This window comes from Sebastes fasciatus, chromosome 2, assembly GCF_043250625.1.
Source record: "Sebastes fasciatus isolate fSebFas1 chromosome 2, fSebFas1.pri, whole genome shotgun sequence".
Taxonomy (NCBI): domain Eukaryota; kingdom Metazoa; phylum Chordata; class Actinopteri; order Perciformes; family Sebastidae; genus Sebastes; species Sebastes fasciatus.
Window position 1 is genome coordinate 3,675,298 of NC_133796.1, and position 27,318 is coordinate 3,702,615.

Here is a 27,318-nt window from a genome sequence, read left to right on the forward strand (position 1 = left end):
GGGATTATGGGAGTTGTTGTCTTCGTTGTTAAACAACCACCATTGGCGATTTTATTCACTCTTCAAACATCATAAAAGTGGTCTTTATTTGTGAAGATTAAGTATCATAAACGTGTGTTTGCCACAGAGCTTATTTTCTGCAATAATCCAAAATCCTATTGGCTTTTTGTGGAGGGAACCGGGGCGACGCTAACTTCCTGGTTGGCCTACAAACATACATCCCTGGAGCACTCCGCTCTGTGAGCTGGATCGATGCTGAAATATCAATAAATGAATGCCCTTGTTACTTGATTAAAATTACAGATTTCTCTGGGTTTGAGCTTTGTTGGAAACATTTGAGATGATAAGTACACAACTCAACAAAATATAGAACATAAGTTAATCGTTTTTAGACATTTTAAAGCGGAAATGTTAAGAAAAAAATCGTCTTCCAGGACCTTGTGAGCTCATTAGATTATTATTACTCATGCATTAATGTGTCGTTGGTTGAGCTGGAGCTCAACTTTTGATTTATTAACTAAAGATTATTTTCATTATGGATCCATCCATCCATCTGCAACCGCTTATCCCGTTAGGGGTCGCGGGGGGGCTGGAGCCGATCCCAGCCGACATTGGGCGAAGGCAGAGTACACCCTGGCCAGGTCGCCAGTTCATCGCAGGGCTGACACATAGAGACATACAACCATTCACGCTCACATTCACACCTACGGGCAATTTTAGAGTCCACAATTAACCTAACCTGCATGTCTTTGGACTGTGGGAGGAAACCGGAGTACCCGGAGAAAACCCACGCTAACACGGGGAGAACATGCAAACTCCACACAGAAGGGTCCCAAGCCGGATTCGAACCTGCAACCCTCTAGCTGTGAGGCGCCAGTGCTAACCACTGCACCATTAATCTGATTATTTTCTCCATTAATTTATTGATTGTTTGGTTTGTAAAAATAGTGAAAACAATGAGCCAGAGCCCAAAGTGACACCTTCACCGTGTTTGTTTAGTCCAACCAACAGTCCAAACCTCAACATTATTACTAATATATTAATGTTAACATTATTAAAAGAAAAAGCAGCAAATCATTAAATGTTTTTACATGAACAATGACTAAACGATTATTAAAATCTAAAAAAGTTGACAATTTCAGCTGTAGGTGTAATGTACTATAAATTGTTGTTGAATTCATAAAAAACAAACTTTTAATGTGTTTTGTGTTCAAAACACATTAAAACACAGTTAGTAAAGTACATAAAGCTGTCAGATTAATGTAGTTGAGTAGAAGTAGAAAGTGGTATGAATAGAAGACTCAAGTACAAGTACCTCAGATTTGTATTTAAGTGTAGTACTTAACCGCCGCTATCTGGACTGTCGGGACGGCCAACAACAACAACAACAACAACAACAAAAGGCAGAATTTCAACAGTTTAGAGTCAATAAAAATCCGACACGTGCGTCTTTAAATAAAAATGGTTTATTCTCTTTCAATATAGCTTTTGTTCTATCCGTAGCAGAAAAGAGCCTCCATGCCACTCAGTGCTAAAACTGGATCTCAGGTCACCACAGCATCGTAATGACGGACAAACGTCTTTACAGCACAACACCGGCTTGATACTGATCCAACAACAGTCACTTTGCTCATTTTAAAAACAGGTTGAGGGGGGGGGGGGGGCGGGGGTGTTGGGAGGCAGGAGGAGGAGGAGGAAGAGGAAGAGGAGGGTGTGGGTTGGGTTGGGTTGGGTTGGGTTGGGTTGGGTTGGGTTGGGTTGGGTTGGGGGGGGGGGGGGGGGGGTTCTGAACAGATTATCTGTGACTCGGACCAAGCAGCGCAGATCCCCCCCCCCCCCCCGGGTTTTGTTGGGAGAAGTTTAATCCGTGCGTGTTTGTGTATGCTGCAAAATTGACATCTTGCATCCAGTATGGCTGTTGATGTGGAGGCAGAAGTTTCTGCCACGAAAAGGTCACAAGTTGAGGTAACAAAGATTCTTCCTGATTGGACGAAAGGGGAACAAAAAAAACAGACCAATCAGAGGTCAAACAATGATCATCTGATGGATTACAGGACTGTAGAAATGTTAGGCGCGGATTACGTTAACAGGTGTTTCTGTTTGGCTACCCTCGTTGACAGAAATAATAGAAACATCTGTCAGTCAGTAGAACACAATTCAAATCGAATTGACACCTCTCAAACAGTTTAAACTGATTTACTGCACGACTGTTGTATTAGACTGCATTAGCTTTAGCTAGGTATGTATAGGTATGTATGCTGTGTGCATTACCTGCTCTCTGGTTATCATGTTGCATTGGAGCTGCTTATGGCCTTTGTGCCGTCTGTATTGGCGTTTGCCTGTTCCTTCACCACAGCATCTGAGGGACAAATACTCACTTTTACTTCAGGTCAGTTCTCAGGTAAATGAAGCATATATACAGGTGTGTCTTTGTCCTGGTGTCTGAAGTTAACTTCAGTTAAAATAAGTCTTTATACTTTGTTTTTATAAATTTCATGCACCGTCCATAAAAATAAGAAGAAAACGTACAAAAAAATATGAAGATAAATGTATTGGTAATAATAGGGACTACCTAACTAGTCGTAAAGTTGGTATTAAGGTCCTTTACACACCGGGGGGGTGACGAATAAACAACACGAAAATGCAAAATACTTGCCTGCGAATATTATATGTCTAGGGTCTTTTATTGTGAAAGGTAAGAACAAAAGGAGTGGGTCTGGCTTCCTTTGTTGACGTTGAAAGAATCAATAAAGTTTGCCGTCTTGGTTTGGACTTCGGAGCCTCCGTGTTGTTGTTTCAGAAATACAGACGTAACTCAACCCGCTCTGAACAACGTGATTGGTTGATGCCTTTAATCGCAGTGCGAAAGCTCCGAAAAATCTGCCTCGTTCTGAAAAAGTGAGGCTTTTTCGCTGCGTAATATTCACGTTAAATACACCAAAAACAACAGTACCAAAAAATATTAACGTGCAAATTAATAACAAAACAAAGTTGATAGATAAAGAAGATAGCTTCTTACTAATGTCATTCATACATAGGCCGTGTTTGGGACTAGCGCTGTCCTTCGCACCCACGTATTTAATTCAGTTTTGTCTCGTATTGAGAATTTTTGGAACGAATATAACAATAAAACGCATCGGACTCAGTATGCAAGGTTTCTGTGCGTAACGTTTTTTATCAGCTGGCGGATTAAAAAAACTCGGAAAAATACAGACTTGGGGGGGCCAACACTTTTACTCGGAATGTTGCTTTATCAATTCGTCACCCAAACCACGCGACCCGCTGGTTCCAGCGCAACACTAACCTGCCCTCTATTTAATAAGTTACTCCTCATTGTTAGCAGTGGCTCTGACAGCCAGGCAGGCAGACGGTGTGTAGGTGTGTGTAGGTGTGTGTAGGTGTGTGTATGTGTGTGTGTAGGTGTGTGTACTAACAGAAGTATGGGTGCTGCATGGCCTCGGCCGCCGTCAGCCTCTGCTGGTGGTCGTAGCGCAGCAGCTTGTCCAGCAGGTCCAGAGCCTCCGGACTCACCAGGTGCTGGTTCTCTGACTGGATGAACTGCTCCCAACGCTTCCTTGTTTGCCTGGACACACACAAACATTTAATATGACTGAAGTTCCTCTTTATTTAATGTGAATTATACGAGCGTGGAGACGGTGCTGAGCTCTGTTTATAGCGACAATCTGACAGTCAAAGCAGGTTGGACACAAGTAGAATATTCCTGCATGTTTGTTGAAATCATACGAGACGACCGTCTTTTAGCTGCTCGCGAATACTATTTATTATTATTTACAAAACAAATTATTTACCAAAACATTAACACAGGTGTTACCAATAACATTAACGAAGGCTCTGTTCTATTCAAACGTCACAGTAAGTCGCAACAGCACGAACAAAACCAGGACCCTGAAACTGAAGCAGCTAAAAGGAATTCATTCAGCCATCATTCATTTGATTATTTACACCTGAGCCGAGCTCTTCCTACTGCGACGGATTAAAACGTCAATTGTTCATGTTGATGTTCCCTCAGTTAAACCTCTTAGTAATACTGGATATTGTTTTGAGGGATTTTTCAGAGACATATGCTAATACAACAATATCGGATTACAACGTAATATTCTGCTTCAATCCATATTCGTTGGCGTTTAGCCTTTCAAACATAACATTTCCACTGCGTTAAAAAAACAGTTTGCTCTCCCGTTCGCCGCACACAAAAGGGAGACACACACTGACGAGTTATCTTCATTAAAGAAAGTTGATTTAATGAAGTAAGACTAACTCATTTAATCCGACGTATGCCAATACAACAATATTTGAATAACTACAAAAACAATGCTTTCTCACTTTGAGAAGTGTAAACCTTTTTCTACAAAATATTTAATGAATGCATCAGTGTCTGTCTTTACAGAGCAGCTGTACAAAAATAAATCAATAAAATACAGTCTATAAAAAACTAAAGTATGAATTAGGGCTAAACTAATCAGTATCATTATATTGACAGTAGATCAAATGAGTAGAATGTGAAAGGAGCTGTAGGGCTGTACCCAATAGTTTCAAAGCTTCATTCATAACAATGGCATCTTTATGTCTATTCATTCGGTTTAAAGCCGGTATTAGTTTTTGCATAGTTGCAGATAAAGATCAGGCTACAATAATATTATTAGTATTATACTAGTTGTAGAGTTACATTCCTGTGGTGGCTGCGTAGGATTGTTTCAGACTCGTGTGATCTAAACATTTTCCATAACTCAAGAGCGTTGTAACGTCCAAAATGTAACAGCTAACAACGCACGCCAGTCGGAGAAAGAGAGAGACGGTTGTTTTGTATACATCTGAATGCGTTTCTGCTGATTAACTGTTTGGTACTCACTGTCCCAGCAGGTCTTTGAAGCGAGTGTCCAGTTCTATGTGATATTTGTGCAGGTAGCCGAAGAGCTCATCGGTGCCGAGAACTTTAGCAATGCGGACCAGCTGCAAAACAACATTTAATACATTCGTTACAATAAGTATAAAAGTATAATATGTCAAGTATATTTCTGTCCCAATCTGTGGTTCTTGATTTCACCCAGATGTGACTTTCTAATTTGTCAGGTGCTTTGTTTTATGCGGGATATGACTCTGATGCGTTACCTGGTCGTAGTTGTCCTGGCCATGAAAAAACGGTTCCTTCAAAAAGATCATGCTGGCCAACATGCAGCCTAGACTCCACATGTCCAAACTATAGTCATACATCTGGAGGGATTATAAAAGAGAGTAATTCACACACCAATAGTTGTGTTTCCCCCTCAAATAAAGTCAGAGTATATCGCTGTAACAGCCGGTACCTGATAGTCCACTAGCAGCTCAGGGCCTTTGAAATAGCGGGAGGCCACCCTGACGTTGTATTCCTGAGCGGGATGGTAAAATTCTGCCAAACCCCAATCTATAAGACGCAGCTGTGACACAGAGAGGAAACATTCATTCATCTGGTTTACAACGCAGGGTCAAACTACAGGCTAATGCAGGATTCCTCAGGTATTTAAAGTATTGTTGAAGGTATTTTTTAATCATTATTATTGTAAAACGTTCCATAAAGCTCAGAGGAACAGCAGAATCGTTCACAGTCAATGGACCCATTGTTGGTGAACTATTTCCTTGCCAAAGTACTCCGTATATACGTATTAAACTTGCTCACTTATTACCACGATGTATTAAGCTTGAAAATGACCATAAAATACAACAACATGTAACATTCATATGTCATTGTTTCAGCCACAGCCTGGTGTGATGATATATTACTTTACTGTTATTGATTGACTTAATATCTATGATGATCTAAATAATAAGTAGAAACAAAGAATCTTTATTGTAGGATCTATTTGGGGATTCATGTCGTGTAAAAATGAAGTTAAGGACAGTCATCAGTACCTTTCTCATCTGGTGGTCGATCATCACGTTGTGCGGCTTCACGTCCCGGTGCATGATCCCCATACTGTGACAGTAGTCCAGAGCCTTCAACAAGAGACAGAGACACATATTCAACACCGAGGCCGGTCCACAACCGTCTTCTGTTCTGCACTGCAGCTTCTTCCTCTACGGCAAACTATTCCAACACAGTCTCACGGCAGTTTGTGATGAAATTTAATCTATTTGATTTGTGTACATAGACACAAATCTCCCCTTTTCTTCGTGACGCTCCACACGACTTTCAACAATGTATTTCTTGCAAGTTTTCCTACGAATGTCCAGCAACAGGTGACGCACGTGTCAATTTCCGCTCCAGTCTTTTCAAAATAAAACTACTTAGTTAGGTTTAAGAATAGATCGACTTGGTTAGGGTTAGGCAACAGAACTACTTCGTTAGCTTTAAGAAAAGATCGTGGTTTGGGTTTAAATAACTCCAGAAGTGCTACTATTAATTAAAAATCCATGCAGTGTTTTTGAGAATCGATACAGTATCACAAAACATGATATCGCGATATTTGATATTTTCTTACACCCCTACTGAAGATAACTCCTAAAACAACATCACCCCACAAATTTACATTCACAGATTTATTTATTGAATCATTTTAAAAGTGATAAATAACCATGGTTAAATAAATAAATAAGTTGACACAAGATGAGTTAATGTGTTTGTTTTACCTTGAGCAGCTCATACATGTAGTAACGGATATCATAGTCTGTCAGCTTCTGGTAAAGCTCCTGTGGAACAACATGAAGTTTATCAAATGTTTAGAAAACAAATCATTAATAAGCAGCTTCTGTACACGTACAACATTAACTGGAGGGTTATTATGCATGTTATTAATAATGGATATCAATGGTAGTGCTGCATGTATGATGTCGGCCAAACTTAAGTACCTTAAAATCTGTGTTATTGATGCACTCAAAGACAAGCGCTGGTGTTCTGGACTGCAAAGAGAGGACAACACAAGGCTTAACTGAGGAGAGCAGCAGGTAGGTGGAGATCACCATCACACACACGCACACACACACACACTCACACTCACACAGTTACACGCATGACTGGATTACCACTGCTGGCGTGCCGACATGCAGCAAAGTGACGGCAGGAATCTGAACTCACCACCGGGTCTTTGACCGTGTCCACCAGGCGGATGATGTTGGTTCCTCCGCGCAAGTTTTCAAGAATTTTGATTTCCCGTTTGATCTTCTTCTTCTTAACGGGCTGCGACAGAAAAACAAGACGCGCATTCAATATAAATTAAATAAAGTAGTGCAGTGAGAACTAATCTTTTAATACCTAAACACACAAAAATCTTTTTTTTTCCCACCTCACAATTTCAGCAAAAACTGAACTTTATAAATTTCATGAAAGTTGGATTAATTAACTCTTTTGCATTAATATAAATTTTAATAAAGTGACAACCTGGTTCGAATTTGTAATTTAAAAATGCTTTGAAACTTTTCGAAAGCCGCTCTTATAATATAATAAATAAATAAGATAACCATCTCAGACATTCTTCTTCTTATTTTTATTATTATATTATTAATAACAATAATTTAGTAGTAGTAGTAGTGTTAAGTGTGAAATTAATAACAAAACATTTCTGTTTTATACACACAGATCTGTGTGAATCAGTTAAATCACTGTTTGCATTCAGCAACATTTGACCAGCAGATGTCGCCACAGTGTGATGTGAGGATATCAGAGCATTAATGACAGCAGCTTGTCTTTGACACCATCCATCTGTACTTATCATTTATGAAACAGTGCTGCAAACAAAGACATTTATACTGGAGAAATATTCTGACACGATTTGGATGGACGGCTGTAATTATTCTCCAACAGAAGTCATCTGCTGTGAGTGGGAGCAGCACCTGCTGAGATCATCTCGGTGCAAACAAACCCCAATAATAAATGCAACGCTGCACTTTTAACGACAGAGTTTACAATCTCCAGTTCAACCAGTTCTTAGAGAACATTTAAATGTAGAAAAGCATAATAAAGGAACAAATAAAGAAGGTAGTATAGGGCTCACCTTGAGGATTTTCACCACCACTTTCTCGTTGTTGGTCACATTTATGGCCTCAAATACTTCACTGTACTTCCCTCGACCCAGTTTACGCACCAGCTGATAGTTGTCTTGATTGCTGAGAAAGAGTAAAAACATTTAGCAGGAATTAGACCACAAAATAGGGCTGGGCGTTATGGCCTAAAAATAATATTGTGATATTTTTAGGCTATATCGCGATACACCATATATATCGCAATATTTTCAAATATCCTCTAAGCGCTTCATAAATGCTCAATTTAACCCTTTGATGCATACAATCACACCAATATGATGATTGTTGTAGTCACTGCAGCACACTGTATGTCTGCATTAAAACATTCTTGTTTATATTTATTAGTGGTTTCTTTTGGAACAATTTTAATCTCGTGCTCTGGACTGTAGGCTACTCAAGTACTGTACTGTACGGAGCAGGGGACCGCCCCTCCCCGCAGCGAGAGAAGTGTAAAAGTATTTTCTGTTCATTATGAAACTGTTCATGGCACACATGTAAAGAGGAGGATGGAGCAGCTTTCACAAACGCAGACTGCCGCTTGCAACAGCATTTATAAACACCAACTGGCGATATAAAACTATATTAAAACATCAAACGGGAGGGGAAAGGAGTTTTGTTTACTTTAGTGTTTTTTTTTGCTGTGGTGGTGAAAACGTTAGTAGCGGTAACACTGCTGCTCCCGCTTTGCAGCAATCCGGCCGAAAACCAAACAGACGGCTTGTTTCTTCCTCTCAGCGGCGTATCTGGTTCACTGTGCTGTTTGTTACAGCGCCAACACAGCGGCGTAATGACAAAAATCCATCAAGTGCAATGCTTGTTAGAAAATAGTGTTTTCCATGAAGACACCCGTCAGAGTTTTGTCGAGAGCTGGAGGCGGAATTTAACGGAGGCGGCCGCCTCGTAACTCTCTGTGCAGGTAAAACGCTGCACACACTCGCCCAGGAGAGAGTCTGGATGGGGACGGAGTCTGTAACACATGTGTCTGTGTGAGAGGGAGCCGGAGGAGAGAAGAGGGAGTGAAGGAAATGACAAAGCGAGTCTCATGCCGGCGGATGGCTTAAAAACATTACATGACAATTTGTAGTAGATGTTCGCGATACAGTCATTTTATAAACCGCGCGTGGGACAAGCCGCGATTCATCGACTATATTCGATGTATCGCCCACCCCTACCACAAAACAACTATCTTCTCTTCCAGATCATCAATAAGAAGAGCTAAAACAATTAGTCGATTCATTAATCACTCATTTAAGTATGGAGGACCACAAAATAATAAAAATAGCAGATACACTTAATCTTGGAAATGCTAATGCAAATGGCAGAAGAAGTTGCCCTTTTAAATGCCTGATTAAAACCAGTATTTTTTAATTCAATTTGTGAATCCAGTTATTTATTTCTCTTTTTAAAATGCATTTTTAAATTTTATTAATTTAGAAATGCATTTTTTAATTATTATCATTGGCTGTTTTATGGTGTTTTTGTAAATCCCTTTTTAATTTTAAATTATCCATTGATTGATTAATATTTAATTTGTAAATTATTTTTATTTTACTGTCCATTAAAATGTTGAATAATTAATAACCTTGTAATTGAATCCATTTATTCATAGATTAATAAATACATTTGTAAATTTATTAATGCCTATATTGATTGTATAGTTCATTGTTAATCAATTAAATGCTTTATTACTATTTCCGTGACTGTTGAGGTCTTCCATATTTATGAAGCAAAAAACACCAAACATCCAATATGAGGATTTGCTTTGTTTCTTCTATGTTTAATATCATTGTAAACTGAATATCTTTAAGTGTGTCGGACAAAACAAGACATTATAAGACGTCACCTTTGACTCTGGGAAATCATAACGGGCATTTTTTTATATCTTCTGACATTTTATAGACTAAACAATTAATAATTTAATCTAAACAATAATCAAAACATAAATGAATAATTAAAATAATCATTAGTTGCAGCTCTAAAGAAAATTACCTTTGGGAATTTTATGCCTAAAGGCCTTTACACGCCTTTTTGTGCGATTTATTTGCAAATCGATAGATTTTTTCGAACTGTTGTTTTTGTCATGAATAATTCACAGAGAACACGAATATTACACGTCAAAAAAGCGAAGAAGGTTGATTTTCGGAGTGGAACTAGGACAGCAAACCTTACTACTCCTTTCACAATAAAAGCCCTAGACATATAATATTCACAGGCAAATATTTCGCATTTTCGTGTCTTCTATTCGTCACGCCCCCGGTGTGTGTAACGGCCTTTACACATAACAATGCTGTAACTAATTATTATTTATCATCTATTAATCTCAATTAGTTCCTCAATTAATCTATTAATTCTTTAATTGGTAAAATGTCAGATAATCACAGGTTCCCACAGCACGAATCTCTCTTTAAATTACTTGTTTTGTCTGATAATATAAAACAGAAAAACAACAAATCCTCAAAGTTGAGGAGCTCAAATCAGCAGATAATTCTTTAATAAATTACTTTAATGGTTAATCAAAATTGTCACCGATTTATTTTCTGTCAGACACGAGTCTACAAATATTTTTTAACCTGCTGAGACTCATTGCAACATAATGTAATTTAAATTATGGCTTAATTCTATATGATCTCCAGCGTTACAGTTGATTTCTGTATTTTAACTTATTAAACCTACAAGTCATGTTAAAATCTAAAGTTTGCGGTTGAAATAGAGCGGAAAATCGTAAAATAAATAAGGTATAATCATCATTTTGCCTGGTATCAGTGTAAGTCGTAATTCATTATCTTTATTTACATTATAAAATATATTCAAGTCATTTTTATTCTACATTATTCTAATTACAATACAAATTTCTGTATAAATGGCTCAATGCTATTTGTGTAGTCTTGGGGAATTACTGTACTGATACATACTCGGTCATTTGAAAGCCTTTTTTCAAAATGAAAATCATATTTTAAATACATACACAATGTGATGCTCTGATAAACTTCCTGCTTGATGTGTGACCTAATTTAATACAGATATTTTTATGTTGTGTTCTGTCTAACATTTTGTGTTGAGAACTTTTTTGGAGAAAAATAAAAACATGTAAGTGTACCTCCAGTTTGGCACATGTGCATCATAGTCCCAGTACTCTCTGTTCTTCTGTGTGTTGACATCGGTGTACACCCGAGCCTTGCTGCTGGCCGGCGTGGATCCGGGCATCGCTAGCTTCGCGGCTCCGTGTCGAGGACCTTCGGCTCCCTCTGAATACTTCTTGGCTCGATACTGGAAGGCGGCGCAGCGACTCTCCAGAGAACGTGGCTCTACGAAGACCCCTGTGCTGTTCTTAGCATCGGCGTTGGCAGCTTGCGCCCTCTGATGACAGGCGTCAGGCCGGTCTGACGCAGCAGTGGTGCAGACGGACAGAGCTACGATGACCGAGTGAGTGAAGCCCCTGAGCAGGATGTTTGGCAGGATGAAATGAAGACCCGCCAGCTGCAGAAAGACGAAGAAGAGGCTGAGTCAAAGGAATGACAGCAAGGTAACAATAAGGCTGAAGTTGACTTCTGATTTGGGAGCTATTTGACAATTTTCATGGCAAATATTATATACACAAAGACAAATTTATGAAAATGTATTGTAAATCCTTGAAATATAAGTTTAAATTCTGCTAAAGAACTGAGTTTGAATGCCCTTTAATTTATATTGACAGCCGTTCGTATTTTTAATTATTATATATTTTTTAATTTTCATAATTTAAAATGTATGCACTTAAATTTATTTTCTTATTTGTTTTTATTATATATATATATATATATATATATATATATATATATATATATAATATAAAATAATATAATATAAATGAAACATATCTAAAATAAAACAATAAAAAAATAAGAAAGAAATAAGTCAAACTTGAGTGATAATATTTCTTGTATGTAGGGCTGCAACAAATGATCAATTTAATTATTATTTTCTCCGTGAATCCTTTGGTCTATAAAATGTTAAAATAATGAAAATATATATTATTTTCCTCAGCCCGATATGATGTGTTCAAAATGCTTGTTATATTCCACCACCAGTCCAAAATACAGAAAGAAAAGCACGAAATCCTCACATTTGTGAAGCAGAAACAGGAGAAACGTTGGCATTTTTGCTTTAAAAAAAATTACAAACTATTAAATCGATTAATTGCTGATTCAATTTCTATCAATTAATCAACTAATTGTTGCAGCTGTACTTGTATAATTATCTGTTGTCAAATGTAAAATATTGTAAAAATGGGCATTAGACTAACACGTTAAATCTGTTTTTAAAAAAAACTTAGTTTTGGATATATTAACACAAGAAAAAAGGGAGATTTCACTACATCAGAGACCAAAAACTACTGATATTAGACTTGTTAAACCTGGACTAGATTTACATGGAGACCCTACACTGTCCTTTTTTTTTGCTTTTTAATCCATCAGGCCGACATTAGACCAGATCAGCCTGAAAAACCACTGAACTTAAACTTGTCAGACCTAAAGGACATAAGCATGGAAAATTTAAACCCTCTGAAAAATACCTTGTGTTGCGACACAGAACAAACCAGTTTTGTTAAACAGTGTCCTGTCAAATGTTGTATCCCTGTGAGAACACAGCTTCTTGTCAAATCTGGACACGGTTAACAATTAAGAGTCCACAGAGTGTTTAAAGTCTCCTTTTCAGGACATTTCACTGCATTTTCTGCTTCCAGACCACAACAGATAGCTAGCTCAAAAAACACTGAATTTAGTCTCGTCAAACCTGGACTGGGATAACATGGAGACTCTGAAGACTGTTTAAAACCCAGTTTCAGGTCCGTAAAACATTTTATAGATCTGTGAAAAACAGACAAAATTGTGATCTCACTGCAATTTCTCATTCCGGACCACTTTACACCAGACCTAGTTAAAAAACACACGGTACTTAGAAACGTCAAATCTGGACTAGATTATTGCAGAACTGTATACCGAGTTTCATATTTGTGATACATTTATTCTACTTGGAGGAGACAAAAGGACAATTTCACAGCTGTTTCTTGTCAAATCTGGACAAAAAAAAAATAGTTTCAGATTTGTAAAACATTTTATAGATCTGTGAAAAACTGACAAAATTGTGATCTCACTGCATTTTCTCAATCGGGACCACTTAAGACCAGACCTAGTTAAAAAAAACACTGAATTTAGACTCCTCAAACCTGGACAGGATTAACATGACCCTGTGACGACTGCCTAAAACCTAGTTTCAGATTTGTAAACATTTTGTATCTCAAACAAAACCCACAAAATGGTGATCTCACAGCATTTTCTCTATCTGGACCACACTACACCAGACCTAGTTAAAAAAAACACTCAATTACAGCTCGTCAAACCTGGACTAGATTAACATGGAGACTGTGAAGACTGTTTAAAAGGTTTGTAACACATTTTATACCTTAAACAAAACAGACAAAATAGTGATTTCACCGCATTTTCTCAATCCAGACCGCACTACACCAGACCTAGTTAAAAAAACACTGTATTTAGACTCATCAAACCTGGACTGGGATAACATGGAGACTCTAAAGACGGTTTAAACCCCAATTTCAGGTAGATAAAACATTTTATATCTCAAACAAAACACACAAAATAATGATCCAACTGCATTTCGTCAATCGGGACCACTTTAGACCAGACCTAGTTAAAAAAACACTGTATTTAGACTCGTCAAACCTGGACTAGGTTAACATGGAGACTCTGAAGACTGTTTAAAAGGTTTGTAAAACATTTTATATCTCAAACAAAACACACAAAATAATGATCCAACTGCATTTTCTCAATCGGGACCACTTCAGACCAGACCTAGTCAAAAAAACACTACATTTAGACTCGTCAAATCTGGAAAAGGTTAACATAAATACACTTAAGACTGTTTAAAACCCAGTTTTGTGTTTGTGATACTTTAATTATCTCTGTAAAAACAGATGAAATAGTGATTTCACCGCATTTTCTCTATCTGGACCACACTACACCAGACCTAGTTCTAAAATCACTGAATTTAGACTCGTCAACCCTGACTGGGATAACATGGAGACACTGAAGACTGATTAAAACCCAGTTTCAGGTTTGTGAAACATTTTATATCTCTGTGAAAAACAGACAAAATACTGATCTCACTGCATTTTCTCAATCTGGACCTCACAACAACAGACCTAGTTAAAAAAACACTGAATTTAGACCAGTCAAATCTGGACTAGATTAACATGGAGACTCTGAAGACTGTTTAAAACCCAGTTTCAGGTTATAAAACATTTTATATCTCAAACAAAACACACAAAATACTGATCTCACTGCATTTTCTCTATCCGGACCACACTACACCAGACCTAGTTAAAAAAAAACACTGAATTTAGACGCATCAAACCAGGATTAGATTAACATAAATACACTAAAGACTGTTTAAAACCCAGTTTCAGGTTATAAAACATTTTATATCTCAAACAAAACACACAAAATAATGATCCAACTGCATTTTCTCTATTCCGGACCACTTTACACCAGACCTAGTTAAAAAAACACTGACTATAGACTCTTCAAACCTGGACCACATTATTGCAGAAATGTATACCAAGTTTCAGATTTGTGATACATTTATTCTACTTGTGGAAGGAGACAAAAGGACAATTTCACAGCTTTTTCTTGTCAAATCTGGACAAAAAAACAAACAGTTTCAGGTTTGTGAAATGTTTACATCTTAAACAAAACAGACACAAATCTCCATCTGGACCACACTACTACACCAGACCTGGTTCAAAAAACACTGAATTTAGACTCGTCAAACCTGGACTAGATTATTGCAGAACTGTATACCAAGTTTCAGATTTGTGATACATGTATTCTACTTGTGGAAGGAAACGCTTTTTCTTGTCAAATCTGGACCAAAAAAAAACAGTTTCAGGTTATAAAACATTTTATATCTCAAACAAAACAGACAAAATACTGATCTCACTGCATTTTCTCAACCCAGTCCACACTACACCAGACCTAGTTAAAAAAACACTGAATTTAGACGCATCAAACCTGGATTAGATTAACATAAATACACTAAAGACTGTTTAAAACCTAGTTTCAGGTTTGTAGAACATGTAATATCTCTGTAAATTGTGATCTCACTGCATTTTCTCAATCCGGACCACACTGCACCAGGCTTAGTTTTAAAAAAACACTACATTTAGAGCTCGTCAAACCTGGACTAGATTAACATAAATACACTAAAGACTGTTTAAAAGGTTTGTAAAACATTTGACATCTTAAACAAAACACACAAAATATTGATCTCACTGCATTTTCTCTATCCAGACCACACTACACCAGACCTAGTTAAAAACACACTGAATTTAGACTCCTCAAACCTGGACTAGATTAACATGGAGACTCTGAAGACTGTTTAAAACCCAGTTTCAGGTTTGTAAAACATTTTTTAGCTCAAACAAAATAATATTTTATATCTCTGTGAAAAACACCAAAAATAATGATCCACTTTACACCAGACCTAGTTAAAAAAAACACTACATTTAGAGCTCATCAACCAGCACTGGATTAACACGGAGGCTCTGGTGGTGTTATGTCTGATTTCGTCCCCCTGTCTGTCAAATCTAGTTACCCACAAACCCCTCTAATAAACTGTAAACCCCTAAAACACTGTGTGAACTAAACCGTCACGACACCGGGCTCTCCGGGGCCTTTACCACCGGCCACACAGCTACTAGTTACACCTCAATAAGAGCATAGGTAACACTAATCCAGCTGGTTAATCGCGTAGTTGTAATAAACTGATGTGTGATTACCAGCACCGTCAGTGAGAACACCATCTAGCTAGCTAGCTTAGCATAACATGAAATAGCACAAATCTTAACCGTTGAAACGCAGCCGCACAGATCCACTCAGATCCTATATTTGTGTGTTATTATATAGTTAATATGTATAGGATTTAAACTGTCTATTAGTGTGGATATTTTGTAAAAGTGTGAAATCAATAATAGAGGCTAAAGTTAGCCGGCTAACCTCGTCGCAGAGATCAGAGGAAGTCCGCCCGACATCAACGGTAGCTGTTAGCTTCTCGTTAGCTTCTCATTAGCTTCCCGTTAGCTTCTCGTTAGCTCCCCGTTAGCTCGTCGTCGTTAGCGGCCCGTTGGTCTCCGTTCAGCCGGTTGCAGCGCCTCCAGGTGAGAAGTTATTGATTATGTGAGTATCTATGAGCGGTATTGATGAGATATTGATGTGATCAGATGGTTGGTGGAGGTTCTTCTAGCAGCGGTTCGTTAGCAGCAGAACCAGGATGCTCTTCTGCCGTCTGCGGTAAACATCACCCGGATGTGAATCAGCGGCTCAGTGACCTGATAATAACACAAATGAAATATCCCAACTACTGTACATCACAAACTCATGAAGAATGGTTCGAACAAAAATAGAAAATCTCATGGCAAAATATTAAATACACAAAGCCACATTTATGAAATTCTCCCATTTCTGAAGCTTTTTGTAATTAATGTTGCCTATATTGTTAATAATCCCTGAAATATATGAGTTTAAATTCTACAACAGAACTGAGTTTGAATGCCTTTTAATTTATATTGAAGACCGTTTATATTTATTATATATATTTTTTTTTTTTTTTTCATAATTTACAATTTATGCACTTAAAATTATTTTTGTAATAATATATTTTTTAAATTATTATTATAATTATTTATTTATCATTTGTATAATTGTTATTTTTATTTCTAACGCTGATGTTGTTTTCTCTTATTTTGTTTGTTTCTAAGCTCATTATCTAAAAAATGGTTTATAAACTTTTGTAATTATGAACTGTAAATTGCATATAAAAAACAACCTTGAAAAAATATATAAAATAAATATCTCCACTACTGTATACAAAGCCACATTTATGAAATTCTCCCATTTCTAAAGCTTTTTGTAATTAATGTTGCCTATATTGTTAATAATCCCTGAAATATACTAGTTTAAAATCTGCAAAAGAACTGAGTTTGAATGCCCTTTAATATATATTGAAGACCGTTTATATTTATTGTATAATTTTTAATAATATTTATTATAATAATTATTTATTTAAATTTTTTTATTATTTTAATTTCCAATGCAACTGGAAGAATGGTTTAAACAAAAATATATTTTTTTCTGTCGAACTCAAATAGCATATACATTTAAGAAACTAGAAAATCTGCTGATTAGCAAAATTCTCATGGCAAAATATTAAATACACAAAGCCAAATTTATGAAATCGTCCCATTTCTAATGCTTTTTGTAATTAATGTTGCCTATATTGTTAATAATCCCTGAAATATGAGTTTAAAATCTGCAAAAGAACTGAGTTTGAATGCCCTTTAATTTATATTGAAGACCGTTTATATTTACTATATATATAAATTTTTAATTTTCATTATTTACAATTATGCACTTAAATTTATTTTCTTATTTCTTGTTTTATTTTATATGTATAAATATTAAATAATATAATATATATATACAAGCCAGGACAAACTTGAGAGATAATATTTTTTGTTTGAATACCCTTTAATTTATATTGAAGACCTTTTATATTTATTATATACACATATATTTTATTTTCATAATTTACAATTTATGCACTTAAAATTATTTTTTAAATAATATTTTATTTTATTTTTTATTATTTTCATTTCTAATGCTGATGTTGTTTTCTCTTGTGTACTTATTTTGTTTGTCTCTAAGCTCATTACTTAAAAATTGGTTTATAAACTTTTGTAATTACGAGCTGTTAATTGCATATATGAAACAACCGTGAAAAAATGGGAAAAAAATGAAGTATAAAAATATATATATATTTTCTTATTTGTTATATTTACTGTATATATTCATTTATTTTTTTACTACTCAGATACAATGATTTTAATACTGTGTTCAACCTGCCTTGTAGAAAAAAAGTGACCTATATGAACATAATTTGGCTAAAATATTTGTATAAATGTCTTTATATACACTATTACTGTATTAAAATATAAAACAACTATGCCAATTACTTTATAATTTCAATATTAATTTGACTAATTTTTGAGTTTCCACTGGTGGAAGAAGTAGTCAGATCATGTACTTAAGTAAAAGTAGTAATACCACAGTGTAAAAAATACTACAAGTATAAATATTACAAATAAAAGTCCTGCATTCAAATTTTGACTTAAAGTAAACAAATGGAAGAATGGTTTAGACGCAAATATTTTTTCTGTAGAACTGAAAATCTGCTGATTAACACAATTCTCATGGCAAAATATTATCTACACGAAGCCACATTTATGAAATCCTCCCATTTCTAACGCTTTTTGTAATGAATGTCACCTATATTATAAATCCCTGAAATATGAGTTTAAATTCTGTAAAAGAACTTAGTTTGAATGCCCTATATACTAATTTATATTGAAGTTTAGATTGATTTTTTTCCCATTATTTACTATTTATTTAAATTTATTTTCTTATTTTTTGTTTTACTATATATATATACACATACATATATATATATATACATATATATATATACACATATATATATACACATACATATATATACATATATATATATATATACATATATATACTACTCAGACACATAATAATTTATAATTTATTGATACTGTGTTCAACCTGCCTTGTTTCTTGTTCAATAAAGAGGGAAAAAAGTGACCTGAAAATAATAACTGTTAATCACTTAAAAATGATTTGGCTAAAATATTAATATTAATGTCTTTAGATACTCTAGCGTCAGCATTTACTTAAAAGTACCAAAAGTAAAAGCAGAATGGCCCATTTCATAATAATGTATAATATATTATTGATGCATTAATTTCCCCCTGGGGATCAAGTTTTATTTGAACCTATAATATTACATTATGATTTATTTGTTGATTATATGTTGTATTATTAATCTGAATCAGCTGTAACTACAGGTATTAAATAAATGTAGTGGAGTAAAAAGTAAAATATTTACCTCTGAGATGCAGTGGAGTAGGAAGTAGTAGAACATGGTGGAAATATTCAAATAAAATGCAAGTACCTTAAAATTGCACAGTACTTGAGTAAATGTACTTACTTTGTGTAGTTACTTTCCACCACTATATTACATTTACTTACCAACCAAAGCAGTGGCATTTTAATTAAATGATTAATCCTTAAGTATTTTATCAATTAATCGTTTTAGTAATTTTTCAAAGAAAACTTGCTGTTTTTCTGATTTACAGGATCGTAAACTGAACATTTTTGGAGTTTCGGACTGTCAGTCGGACAAAATAAGACATCCGAAGACGTCATCCTGGACTCTGGTAAATAATAACAGCCACTATTTCTGTCATTTAACAGACAAAGTGATGAGAAAGAAACACTAACATTGTGTTTATTAAGTATTTTCCATATGAATTTTTTTTTTCTTTTACACTGCATATGTGTACATATCTTTGATATTCACCTTGTTATGAGTTCATAGATACCAAATACTTGATTGTGCTTCTTGTAGTTTCTGAGAGCCATTTTCTTATCATACTATATCTAGTATTTGGGTACAGGGGACTACTGTTTTTTTTCCTAAAATATAACAGTCTAATGCAAAAATAGTGTTCACATGTGCCCAAATACTAGATATACCATGATAAGAAAAACTCCCCTTTCAGCCAAACAGTCATCAAATGAAATTAAGAATTTTAGTTGCGGGCCCAAATACATTAATTGAAATGATTCCTAATTATTAAAATAATCCTTAGTTGCAGCTCTAATTTGAATTAACAGACATGAATTCATGTAGTAGACTACGTTGTGATGAAAACAATGTACACCTTTATTTTCATAAGGGTGGTTTATTTTAATTGTCTGTATACAGTATGAACAGGAATCTATATTGATATCCATTATGTGTGAATCCAACGCTTCATTACACTCGTTCACCTCCAACAGGAGGTTCTGAAGCAGACTCACCAGGACTTAAAACCATGGCACAACCACACAGCTCCCCCCCCATCCCGTCCCACCCCGCTGTACTTCCCTTTGCCCATGATTCTTAAACTCCAAAAACCTTCTTTTTAAATATACTGCAAATATTGTGAATATAGAAATCCACACAGTAAACTAAAGTACACAAATGTTTTTACTTTATGCCCGACATAAACCAAACATATGAACTTTGAGGCTACTCTGATTATTAATCTGCTGAGCGTCCGGTCCGGACCAGGGCGAGGCTAGGATCCCGTTGAGGATGTTACAAGGCCAATTCTTCAAAAACATAAAAAATAATTACTTTTTGTTAGATCTATCGCACAGTAACTAATGCAGCTAGTTTGTGGCAAGTGAGCAATATAATGCTTTGAAGTCTTGTCGGGTTATGATAAATCCTCCTGGAACTGAAACTAAAAGCGCTTGCAAAATACTGCAAGCTCATTCATAGTGAATACAAAAGCAGGTAACATAAGCACTATACAGTTTTCAATGTTTACATAAGCGTATACACACAATCTATAATATAACAGAGTAGACTATGCCATGAATCAGTAGTCATAAATATTACATTGTGCATGTTCTATTGCACATGTCAAGTGTTTGTATGACATGATAGGTATGGGTTAGTTACCTACATGTCATTTGTTTTAATACAAAGATGCAACAACACAGATTTCATAGGACACGGGCTATACATTTTCACAAATCCACTTTTTTTTCCTTCTTCTTAGGATGTTTTTCCTAAATAAACCAAACCTATAATACAACAGTGATATTAAAGTGTGATAAATATTCATGCACAAACAGATGATACTACCTAAGATCTAAGTATGTGAAAAGATACTGCTGCACAAGCCAGCCGCTGTATACGGATGGGAGGGTTCTCTCGGCTAAACTGGACATGATATTAACAAAAACACAACGTGAAGTGATCGGTAAAAAAGGCACATGGATTTTTAGAGGAGCTTACACATGAGCACACACATCTGACAACTGTCTGGAAGTTCTTTCCATCTTTCTCAACAACAGAAGTTACAAAACAGACGATCACATGCAACCACAGAATAAGGTCCCACACTCAGCACTAAACAAAACCGTGATCTTCCCACATTTTACGCCTCTTTTCATTCTGTTCAAGTTTTTTCTCCATGTGTTCCAAAATAAGACGAGGGATCCTAGTCGCCTCTATTGACTCAGGGTGTTTTGTCATTTACTCAACTAAGGGTGAGGATGAATTCAGTCTAAAAATCATTAAACATAATGGGTGCATGTTATAAACTACAAATGGGAGAGCGGAGGCTGGCACACGTTGCTTTGAGGGTAAATGTCATGTTTGCTACCCAGGACTGAAGAGCAGTTCAGTTCATGGGATGCATTGAGCTTCAGGGAAACTCTCCCCCTCCGCAGTGTGCTGGACTGTGTGCTCCTGCAGAGCTGTGAGGTCAACAAAACGCTCCCCGCACCACACACACTTAAACTGCGTCTCCCGCGAGTGCACGCTCTGGTGCTTGGCCAGGTGCTCTCGTTGCTTGAAGCTCTTGTCGCAGCTGGCGCACTTGAAAGGCTTCTCCCCGGTGTGAACTCGGCGGTGGCGCTGCAACTCGGACGAGTACCTGAAGCGCTTTTCACAGTCGGGACATTTCAGCGGCTTCTCGCGGGTCGGATCGCAGCGGTGCTGAACGAACTCAGAGGACGACACAAAGCGCTTGTCACACAGGGAGCACTTCAGCGGCTTCTCTGTACAGTGAGAGTTCTGGTGGCGCTGCAGCGTCGAATTCTTTTTGTAACCCTTGCCACACACGTCGCACTTGTAGGGCTTCTCCACCTCGCCGCCACATTTGTGCCTCAGCAGTTCTCCTGATTGGCTGAAAGACTTCTGGCAGGACGCACACTTAAAGAGACTTTCCATACCGTGAACCTGCTGGTGGTAAAGCAGGTGGGATGGCTGGAGGAACCCCTTGTCACAGAGGTTACACTTGAAAGGGCGATCAGCTGGGTTTTTGTGAGTGCGGCGGTGGCGTACGAGAGCGTACTGCTGTTTGAAGCTCATCTGGCACTCCTCGCACTGGAAAGGTCGCTCCTCTGAGTGGGTGCGTTCGTGCTGCCGCAGGTCAGACGGACGCTTGAAGCTCTTCCCACAAGAACCGCAGCGGAAAGGTCTCTCCCCTTCCGGCTGGCACTGATGGTGCAAGAGCTCGGACGACTCCTTAAAGTGCATCTCACACAAATTGCACTTGAAAAGGTGCTCGCCCGAATGAGCGTACATGTGTCGCACAAGGTGAGAGCGGTGCTTAAAGCTCTTCTCGCACACGGCGCATTTGTACGGCCGCTCGGAGCTGTGCGTGCGCTGGTGGTGCGCCAGATGTGAAGACTGGCTGAAGCTTTTATCACAAGTGTCACATTTGTATGGCTTTTCACCAGTGTGTACTCTCTCGTGGCGGGTCAGCTCTGACAAATGCCGGAAGGACTTATGGCACACTGAGCACTTGTATGGCCGGTCGGGTGAAGAGGCCTCAAACGCAGGTGGAGACGAGGCACTGATCGCTGCACCGCCACTGGACGTCTCACCAGTGGAGGGCTGCTGGGGGTTGGCAGCTGACGAGGTCGGGGTGACGTTTCCAGAACCGGGCCGGTATGTTTTCTCACAGATAGAGCACTTCATCGGGTTGTTTCCATTGCCGTGCGAGTTGTGATGCTGGGCCAACGAGGTGAGCAGAGAGAAGCCCATCTTACACACACCGCACACAAACGGCTTCTGCTCCACCTGCACACACTGATGCTCCAGCAGGTCCGTCGCCTGGCTGAAGATCTTCATACACTGGGTACACTGGAAGGACCGGTCTTGGTTCACCATGCACTGGTGCTCGTGAGGGTTGGCCAGGTGAGATATGTCATGACCACAGGCTCCGCACTTGTGCCCTCTCTCGCCCCCTACCTGCAAGGAGGGCTGCTGGGCTTGAACCGTGAGCTGCTGGCCGTGCTGGGGCTGCTGCAGGGATGCATCTGGCTGCAGGACGACTCCGTACACTGTGCAGCCCAGAGGGTTGTCGGCTCCCTGGGGGAGCGTGTGCACAACAGAGGGTGGAGCCACTGCATGTTGCTGCTGCTGCTGCCACGCCTCCGTCATCCTTCCACTTCGCATGTAGGGATTCAGCTCCGGTTGGATGAGGGGGGGTTCAGTGCTGGACTGAAGAGGGTGGATTTAAAAAATAATAGCCAGCACCAGAGAGTAGCTAAGTGCTTTATCTGTGTTCACGTCCTTTCAGATAAGCGAGTAAACCTAAAGGGAAAAACATACACAGCAAATTAAAGTCATAAAATCTTATTGCAATGAGTACATACAATGCAGGGTGTTAATATAAGATAAAATAAGATAGAACTTTATTAATCCCGAAGGAAATTCTTGTGCCAGAGATTGCTCAAAAATACAACAAAATTACAATAAGTTCAAGTGTATAAAATAAAAAAGTACTATTTCTAGCACAAGTGCCCAATAGAATAACATTAAGTAAGATACATTAGGTAAAATGAGTAAATAAGATAAGATAAAATAAATAAAAAAGGTAAAGTAAGCTAACAAACTGAAAAATAAGTAATATTGCACATTAATATTGCACACAATGAACAGTGATATTGCACATGAGAATGTAAAAAGTGGTATTGCACATGATATTGATATTAATATGAAAGTGCAGGACTGATGAGCTGCCAACATGAGCCATTATAAATGATGTAAAAGGTATGTTTACATTGACAGCAGGTGAACATCCTGCATCCAGTCTGTGATGAGAATACAACTGAAACAAACCACCTCTTCTAGCTTGAAAGGCCTAAAACTTGTTCTTCTAGTATTCCTGAAATAGCTCTAATATTCCTATGTTAGTATAATGATCTGTTAGACCCATAACACGGTGAAATGTACATCTATTAACGGAACCCCGCTTTAACAACACTCAGAATAAACTGCTACACCAGAAGCTGGGCTTGGTGTATTTCCTGAAATCAGGCACGAATTTAGCAGTTAAATGTGTATTTTAAACGTTTAAACATGATGTAAATATCTTTATTATATGTATATATATATTTATCTGGAGATAAAGGTTAATTCCTACACGGTTATTTAACGGTTTCAGGATGTAACAGACGTTAGCTTGTCGAAACTAACGGCTAACAGCTAGCTCCAGCTAACTAACGTTACTAAGCAACCGGACTTCCGTTGATATTATCAGCCACTATTTCACATTATAAAACGCATTAATTCCAGTGTTTGTTGTTAATAACTTAGCTACAACCAGGCACAAGCGACCGAAGCTACAGCCGTTTGAAAGGCCACAATAACCGGGTTTTGACCGGGATCCGTCGCTGCTAAACGGGACCCCGGATCGGACTAGGCCTCTCCGCGGAGCTCACCTCCTCCAGAGAGCAGAAAAACACGCATTTAGCAGTTAAATGTGTAACTTAAATGTTAATACACAATGTAAATATCTTTATCATATTTATATATATTTAACTGGAGAGAAATGTTAATTCCTATATTGTTATTTTAATGGTATTATTTCCAGTTTCAGGATGTAACAGACGTTAGCTTGTCGAAGCTAACAGCTAAGCTAACCGCTAAGCTAACGGCTAGCTCCAGAGCTAACGTTACTAAGCAACCGGACTTCCGTTGAGATCAATAGCCACTATTACACCTTATAAAACGTATTAATTCAACGGTTTTGTCGCGCTATTATTATAATATAATAACGTATCTACCGACCGAAGCTACAGACGCTCTCTGAAAGGCCACAATAACCCGGGTAAACGGACCCCGGAGCGGACTAGGCCTCTCCCCGGGGCTGCGGGGGAAAAACTCACCGAAGCTGGCATGCTAAGCTAACAGCTAAGCTAACAGCTAACAGCTAGAAATGTAAAGTAAATGTGTATTTTAAACGTTGTTAATGTCTTTATTATACATCTATATTATTTCACTGGAGATAAAGGGTTAATTTCTACATAGTTATGTAATGGTATTCTTTCGGTTTTCAGGATGTAACAGACGTTAGCTTGTCGAAGCTAACGGCTAAGCTAACAAGCTAAGCTAACAGCTAAGCTAACCACTAAGCTAACAGTTAGCTCCAGAGCTAACGTCACTAAACAACCGGACTTCCGTTCAGATCATCAGCCACTATTTCACCGTATAAAACACATTAATTCCGCTGTTTGTCGCGCTATTATTATAATATAATAACGTAGCTACAACCAGGTAAAAGCGGCCGAAGCTACAGCCCGTTTGCGGCTCTCTGGAAGGCCGGTATAACCCGGTTAACGGACTCCCGGACGGGTCTAGGCCTCTCCCCGGAGCTGCGGGGGGAAATCTCTCCTCCTCCAGCGGAGCCTCTGCAACACATCTGAAACAAAAACACCATTTAAAATCACGATGACTTACTGGAGCCGCTTATGGATGTTTTGCACAGCCGTCTTCAGCCTGAGGTCGACGAACCGTCGGTGCATTCAGAGCTCTTTGGAGAACCGGCGGTGGAGAGGCTGCGGGTGAAGCCGGACGCCATCCTCCTGCAGACGGACGGAGACGGAGACGGACACCGGAAACCGCCGCCGCCGCGCAGTGGAGCTGCTGCCGCCGCGGAGCTGCTGCTGCTACAGCCGCTGCTGCTGCTCCATGCTGGAAGTGGAGGTGGTTCAACCTGAAAACAACAAGCCGAGGAGGAGAGAAACTGCTCTCTGAGTGAGTTTGAAGTGCATTCACACAAACACAATACAAGCACGAAAAGATTTTAGCAAATATATTTCTTCAGTAGGACAGTAGGGGGCAGTGTTTCTCTCCTTCAGGACATGTAAACACTGAAGAGTCTCAACTGTCATTCTGTCACTGATTTACACATAAAACCACACCATTATCATAGAAATCAACAAAATACGTTTATTATATTATTCATTTAATAAGTCTAGACTATCTGCATCTATCTGCACTACCTGCAACCACCTTTCCTAACCACTGATGCACTTTAAACTTACTTTACACTACATCCCATATACCATTTTATAGACTGCACATATTACATCTATTTATTGTACACAAAAATTTTTTTATTGACGGACGGTACACACTGTCCATTCACTATGTCCATTCACTATGTCCATTCACTATGTCCATTCACTATGTATATTCTGTATTACTATTTATTGTTTTATAATCTTTTTGTACACCTGTACCTCTATACCTGCGCTTTGCTGCTTTGACACCAGAATTCCCCCCCGGGATTAATAAAGGTTCATTTTATCTTATCTTATCTTATCTTATCTTATCTTATCTTATCTTATATCTTGAATGCATCATCTCAGTGCAAAAAAGTACTCGCAGACCTCATATTTTTTGAGTTACAGCTGCTATTGGGAAGTCTTCACACACCTTTAAGTAAAAGGTGAACTCTTCGTTATAATTATATAAACCTATAATGAGAAAATGGACAAAATAATATTTTTTTTAGTGCATTAAACTAACCAACAAGTGGTTGTGGTTGAAGTTTAATTATTCACCGTTTTACAAATAAAACCACACCATTACCATAAAAAAATCAACTAAATTAGGTTATTATATACTATTATATCTTGAATGCATCATCTCATTGCAAAAAAACACTGACAAACCTCATGTTCTTTTAAAATATATTAGGAAGTCTTCACACACCTTGAAGTCAAATATGACATGTATATATAATCCTAATCCTAATTAAATAAACCTGGAATGAGAAAATAAACTAAAAAAATAATAGTTTTTTAGTGCTTTAAACTAACCAACGAAGTGGTTGTGGTTGAAGTGAAGTAGTTCTACTGCAATTTTCTAAATAATTATTCACAGATTTACAGATAAAAGCACACCATTACCATAAAGAATCAACAAAAATAACTTTTATAGCCTTATTATATCATTATTATATCTTGAATGCATCATCTCAGTGCAAAAAAGTACAAAGTTGCAACTGCTATTCTCCTTTTAAAGTGTATTAGGAAGTCTTCACACACCTTGAAGTAAAAGCTGAACTCTTCATTATAATTATATAAACCTATTATGAGAAAATAAACAATAAATAATGGTTTTTCAGTACATTAAACTACCCAACAGTATATCTAAATACTTGCACCTGCTACAGCATTAAAATTCCTCTCACACATGAATGCATCAGTGATAATCTAATATTATAATGTGTACTGTAGTATTTTAAATATTTGTTATACTTTTACTTAAGTAAAGGATCTGAATACTTCTGAATACTAAACTGAATAC

General features: G+C 37.5%; 2 protein-coding genes and 1 long non-coding RNA gene across 4 annotated transcripts in view; 1 reads left to right on the top strand and 2 right to left on the bottom strand.

The window, feature by feature from the left end:
• The window catches only part of LOC141782433 (uncharacterized), a 53,925-nt gene that overhangs the window by 23,144 nt on the left and 3,463 nt on the right, over positions 1-27,318 (top strand). The gene's annotated exons all lie outside the window — the stretch shown is intronic.
• Positions 1,449-16,395, bottom strand: csnk2a2a (casein kinase 2, alpha prime polypeptide a). The gene is made up of 13 exons (XM_074658776.1): positions 16,065-16,395; positions 11,111-11,490; positions 7,986-8,097; positions 7,070-7,171; positions 6,844-6,894; positions 6,625-6,684; positions 5,908-5,991; positions 5,325-5,435; positions 5,131-5,232; positions 4,871-4,971; positions 3,435-3,583; positions 2,272-2,359; positions 1,449-1,981 (listed from the first exon to the last, which is right to left on the bottom strand). The coding sequence occupies exons 2-12, from the start codon at positions 11,215-11,217 to the stop codon at positions 2,286-2,288; spliced, it is 1,053 nt and encodes a 350-aa protein (XP_074514877.1). The 5' UTR covers positions 11,218-11,490; positions 16,065-16,395; the 3' UTR covers positions 1,449-1,981; positions 2,272-2,285.
• Positions 19,881-25,588, bottom strand: znf319a (zinc finger protein 319a). Of its 2 annotated transcripts, none has more exons than XM_074658496.1 (2): positions 25,462-25,588; positions 19,881-23,313 (listed from the first exon to the last, which is right to left on the bottom strand). In XM_074658496.1, the coding sequence occupies exon 2, from the start codon at positions 23,173-23,175 to the stop codon at positions 21,397-21,399; it is 1,779 nt and encodes a 592-aa protein (XP_074514597.1). In that variant the 5' UTR covers positions 23,176-23,313; positions 25,462-25,588; the 3' UTR covers positions 19,881-21,396. The 2 variants fall into 2 exon arrangements, with proteins under 2 accessions (XP_074514597.1, XP_074514605.1); XM_074658504.1 differs by lacking the exon at positions 25,462-25,588 and adding an exon at positions 23,783-25,395.

Excerpts from the sequence above, each read along its gene's own strand:
- znf319a (XM_074658496.1), bottom strand. The coding sequence starts at position 23,175 with ATGCGAAGTGGAAGGATGACGGAGGCGTGGCAGCAGCAGCAGCAACAT.
- csnk2a2a (XM_074658776.1), bottom strand. The coding sequence starts at position 11,217 with ATGCCCGGATCCACGCCGGCCAGCAGCAAGGCTCGGGTGTACACCGAT. Across the intron at positions 6,895-7,069 it reads ACACGGTCAAAGACCCGGTG|TCCAGAACACCAGCGCTTGT; the intron begins GTGAGTTCAGAT and ends CTCTCTTTGCAG. Across the intron at positions 2,360-3,434 it reads CATGCAGCACCCATACTTCT|ATGCTGTGGTGAAGGAACAG; the intron begins GTTAGTACACAC and ends TTTGTCCCTCAG.